This window comes from Penaeus monodon, chromosome 36 (genome assembly GCF_015228065.2).
Source record: "Penaeus monodon isolate SGIC_2016 chromosome 36, NSTDA_Pmon_1, whole genome shotgun sequence".
Lineage (NCBI taxonomy): Eukaryota > Metazoa > Arthropoda > Malacostraca > Decapoda > Penaeidae > Penaeus > Penaeus monodon.
Window position 1 is genome coordinate 23,965,970 of NC_051421.1, and position 5,821 is coordinate 23,971,790.

General features: G+C 35.2%; 1 protein-coding gene across 1 annotated transcript in view; it reads right to left on the reverse strand.

Moving 5' to 3' along the window:
- Positions 1-834: 834 nt before the first annotated feature.
- Positions 835-5,821, reverse strand: part of LOC119595584 (V-type proton ATPase subunit S1-like) — a gene marked incomplete in the record, with an annotated part of 62,716 nt that continues 57,729 nt past the window's right edge. The window contains 6 exon segments of the mRNA XM_037944696.1: positions 835-2,285; positions 3,183-3,302; positions 3,713-3,794; positions 5,131-5,247; positions 5,444-5,598; positions 5,801-5,812. Coding sequence (XP_037800624.1) covers positions 2,076-2,285; positions 3,183-3,302; positions 3,713-3,794; positions 5,131-5,247; positions 5,444-5,598; positions 5,801-5,812 — 696 coding nt within the window.

Consider the following 5,821-nt stretch of genomic DNA (forward strand, 5'->3'; position numbering starts at 1 on the left):
TGATAAAGGGGCAAGCCTCATTGCCCCTAATAGTGGAGATAAGTTTTCATTATTGGCCATGGTAAGCCTGGATTATGTTGGGGATAAAAACAGTCCACCCCTCGGGGTCCCCTTGAGGGGTAAGGGCTAGATAACTAAATCAGGGGAATACCGTGCCCATGGCTCCCTCAGGCCGTTCAGGACTGGCACAAAGTCAGCCTTTCATCCTTTCAGCACGGCTCTCACACCTTAGGAGGTGGATAGTAGAAGGGTTTGGTGAAGGGACAGAAACGAAAGGTGGGAAGGAAAATAAAGACCATGCAAAATTAGTTGAGTCGAGGGCTGAGTCCCAAGGTTGGGGAGTTCCCCATCATTGGGTCCCAGTCTTCGCCTCCTAAGCCCCCCCACGACAACAACGGGCAAGGGATTGGGGGGGAGGAAAATATGAAATTTCTTAGAATGTGAGATGTATTTCACGCACTAATGTTAATGTCGGTAGTAGCTTTGGTGATTGCAGCATTTTTTAAAGTTGAAGCCATGAAATATTTATTTATTGAAAGTTTTCTGCTGCATCAACATCTAAGGTCATTAGCCACCTATTCAAAATGTAGCGACAACATGAGGCTTGGGGCCAAAGGAATTCAGAAACATTCAGTTTGCAAAATACAAAAGTAACAGGTCACATTTAATCACTGCTGTAATATGAAGGTTATATAGCTTACCTATCTTTTACTTTACTATATTTTCCTTTTCCTCTTATACATCCTTATGAAATTTCTTTTTTTCCATTTATTTTACCACATTTATTTCCTTATTTATTGTCTAATAATTATCTGGGAGTAAAAAAACAAACAGTATCCATAACACCTTTAATTTAAAACACAACTGTACAGTACATATAATACACAGTATAACACAAGACAGACAAGCTAGATAATTGTGCACATTTATAACAGTCAAGATTGTATGGAATGTAGTGCATATTAATACTTTGTTTCCTCATATTTATTTTCTTTACACATTCTCTTAGTATAACTTACATTTCTTCAGGAAAAAATGAAATCCTGGGACTATATATACACACTATAATTTGAATATTTACATAATCATATACTACCAGCCACACAAAGGAGAGGAGTATCATGTTCATAATCTTCTGGATTACTACTTGCAGAATCACACTATGAATTTAATTTCATCGAGCAAAGCATAATATGGATATTTCTTAAAATTTCAGAATTGCTCTTTATTCCACTATTAAAGACATTCAACCAAAATAGTAAAGCTACACTTACAACCTGATAATCACATCAAGTGCAATTTTTCCTTCCTGTGTTTAATTTTCAACACCTATCTTTGTGCATATGTAATAAGCTTCATATAATTTATGACACCTAGAAAGTTATGTCTATAAAAAACAGTTCTGGAAAACAGATATTCTTCAGGGAATAACTTTTTAATTTAACAATATTATATTGATATCAATCATTTGATAACCAGCTCTACATTACCAAGCTTAGAAAAAAAAATTGCTGTCTCTAATAATGTTTATTCTTTAAATATATTTGAATAATTCACTATCCTCATTATGTTATTGAAATGGTAAACACACCCACAAACATTCACATCCATTTTCCCTACATTCAAATATTGGAATTTCATATCTAAGGTTAAGTCACTAAATCACTATATCATTTATAGTCATCATCAATCCTATTCTACAAGAACTGGCTGGTTGAACCATACAAGTAGGATTTGTTTTTTTGATTAAATAATTATGCATAAATACTTTTATAATCATAACTAATTCCCAAGTAAAAGGAATAAACACCCCCATACTGCACTTACCATACATGGCATTTCACTAAACAAATGTACTAACTAAAATATGCAATAAACTGTTTAACTTGATATTAGAAAATGGTTTAGTAAATCTGAATGATTCCTTGCCAGCCCTTGTATATTCATTACATTATTTATTCATGAAACACCTAGCTCAAACAAAGACTGAAGTTTACTTTTTCCAAAAGTATAGGGGACTACATTATTCTGGCAGCAAAAAAGAGCATATAAGTATCATCCCTTATATACTGAATTTAATCTGTTGTAGCAACCATGATGGGTTTTCCCTTGGGATCATCAAAGCGGTCCATGGTTTTGATGTCACCCAGCATGTACATTCCCGAGAACAGGATGAACAGCAGGAGCAGCGTCACTAACAGAGCACACCAGATGGGTACAGTAAAGAACCCAACACAGTCCCAAGACCCACTGAACTTTGTCTGATTGGAGCTGAAAGGCTGAACCTGAAAAGATATGATACATTATATGATAGAGTTGATTTTGAAAACTGCTGAGTTCCTAAATGATAACTAGCTTTTATTTCACTGTAAACTGTACCACAGTTAGCCATGTGATGAATACCCTCAGCTTAGTAATCTTGTGTTTATATGTCATGTCTAATTAAATATTTATTAGTTGATTACAATAATTCTTGTTTTGAATATATGGTTAAAACAACATCTAGACATCTAAGTATCTAAATATCTATAGATATGGAAATATAGAGATCAATATAACTATCTATCTTTTATTATACAACTTATTTATCCTATTTTAAAATTTACAAATTACATTAAACTTAATCTTTGGTAAAATAATTTCCTGGATCTCTTTATTCATCATAATGAGATCATGGCCAGTTAACCCTGCATAGCAGAAAGTTTCATAGCATATCTCACAAGTAGGTATTCTCTTGAGGAAAAAAATCTTAGAGAGGCCATACAGCCATACAGATTTAGTACTTTGCCACACAGAGTACCTGAAAACATAACATGTGACCTGCTCTCTCTTATATGCTTGTACTATCATAGAAACACCATAAAAGGGTAAGTATAAGTTGAGTGTTAAATTGAGAAAACTGGATCTTTAGCTGAGATGCTAGGCTTTTATATATTGAAAGGGTTAAAATGAATGAGACCATCAAAAACTCTGTCAGTGTTAGGTCCAACTGCATCAATTTTATGGCAAAAATTTTGACATTTATATAGTACTGGGTACGGTCAGAACATGAAATTCCCAAGCCCTTACAAAACCCATCTTGAAAATCAAAAGAGAAATCAATATTTTTTCATCACAAGTATCCAGACATTTTGTTTCTTTTTTTTTTTCAAATGCAAAATATTTTTCCAGATCACACATACCTGAAAGCCATCAAGAACCATCACGATTGACTTGCTTGTGCTGTTGTTCTTTAAATAGGTCTTCTCACTACATGAATACGACATTCCTATAGGAATGCCTCCAATATCATTGTTAACCAGCTGTTTATAACAAGACAAAAGAGGACAGTAATTATATTAGATGATAACATTACCATTTTATTATATATATATATATATATATATATATATATATATATATATATATATATATATATATATATATATATATATATATATATATATATATATATATATATGTATATATATATTATATATATATATATATATATATATATATATATATATATATTATATATATATATATACCACAATACATCATCAATATATCCAAAAGTCACTTTTTATTCTCACATATATTGTTCAAAATTTCATATATAGTAAGAGACTCTCAATGGATGATCTCTGGTATCTGCAGAACAATACTTCCTAAATTTTGCCGACTGGGCAGCAACAACTAGCTAGCCAGAGAGGAAGTCCTAGACACTGACCGTAAAGATGTCTTCCTTAGTATCCATCAGGGTCTTCACACCTTCCAGCATCCATTCATTGTTGAGGTTCTTGAAGCTGAACCTGTAAACAAGGCAGAACACACAACAATAAAATGAAAACTACTTTTTCTATTGTGTTAGGAATATTACTGGTTATCATAATAACAGTTAAAATAAAATAAAAAGGGTCTAAATATGCTTTACACTGACAGGCAGCCAAAATTAACATATGTACGCCAATAATCTACAAATATCTGGGAAGAGTAATTTCCTCTAAGCATAAAAAAAGAAAATCTGTAGATACTATACAAAGATAAGCCATACCTTACAAAAATGTCTATAGTGGTAGAAAAGAGTTAATAAAATTTTCAGGGGGAAAATCCTTTCCTCCCCTCTCTCTCTGGCGGTCTTATGCACTCATTCACACACAGTCGTCTCCCTCTCTCCCTACATCTCTCCCTCTCTACATCTCTGGCCACACATAAGCCACCTGCAAGCACACTGCCATACACCAGCACATAGCAACACACAAGTCACACATAAGTGAACAGAGCTACATGTGAGCCACACACAAGCACACTCCACACTCTCCACACTCCACACTCTCCACTCCACACTCCACATTCCACATTCCACACTCCACACTCTCCACACACACACACACACACACACACACACACACACACACACACACACACACACATACATACATACATACATACATGCATGCATACACACACATACATACATACATACATACACACACACACATACATACATACATTCACACACACTAACTCACTCACTCACACACACTAACTCACTCACTCACTCACACACACCAACTCACTCACTCACACACACACTAACTCACTCACTCACACACACTAACTCACTCACTCACACACACTAACTCACTCACTCACACACACTAACTCACTCACTCACACACACTAACTCACTCACTCACACACACTGCCATACACAAGCACACACAGCCACATATAAGCAAACACAACTACATGTGAGCCACACACAAGGACACACAACTATAAATGAGCGCACACACAAGCACACACAGCTGCATACAAGCACATGCACCTACACACAAGCACACATCATCACACTCAAACACACTGCCACACACAAGCACACACAGCCACACCTGAGCTACACGCAAGCACACACCACCACACTCGAGCACACACAAGAACACACTGCCACATACAGCCACACATATGCACACACAGCCACACATGAGTTACACACAAGCACACATTGCCACACACAGCCACACACAAGCACACATTGCCACACACAGCCACACACTGCCACATACAAGCACACACTGCTAAACATATGCAAAATAACATTTTTAAAATGAAAACAAAAAAGCAAAGATATCTGACCATACTCACTGGATATTAAACTTTCCATACTCAGGCGTGTTATACTTCATCAAAAGTTTTGATGCTTCTGGACGACATTCTCCAGAGTCGCTCAAATGACTGGACTCAGATATAGTGTACGAATTACTGAAATGATAAGGGTTATCATCACAATTAACTCTACATAGATATCTTTGTATCTATAATGAGCAGACAAGAGGGTTGCTTACTATATGACCTTATATAGTGCAAGTCATACAGAATCAAAACTTTCTACTCTTTGCTATATTAATTAAATATAGCCAGTCAAAGGAGACAATTTCAAACTCAAGTATTCACTTACTTAAGAGTTTCATTGGTGTAAAAATTGAAGGTGATATTCTTGTAAAGGTACAGCAATACACATGAGTAGTTGTGGAAACCCCTGGGGCTTCTTTCAGGTACAGCCTGAAGTGACCGAGCAATTCGGACCCTTTGCTCAAACTCATCTTGCAATTTCTGTAAAACATTTTTCGATTAGCTACTCATGTAAAAAAAAAAAAAAAAATACTAACAAGACAAGTAAAGTTCAGTCATCTACCTGATAATATACATGAAAATCCCTACTTACACTTTCCCATAAATCTTTTGGAGAGAGGGAAAAAAAAAAAAAAAATCAGATCTCTAAAAGTAAAAACAACAATAATATATGAATACTTACCACTGATGGTGTCTCCGTAAG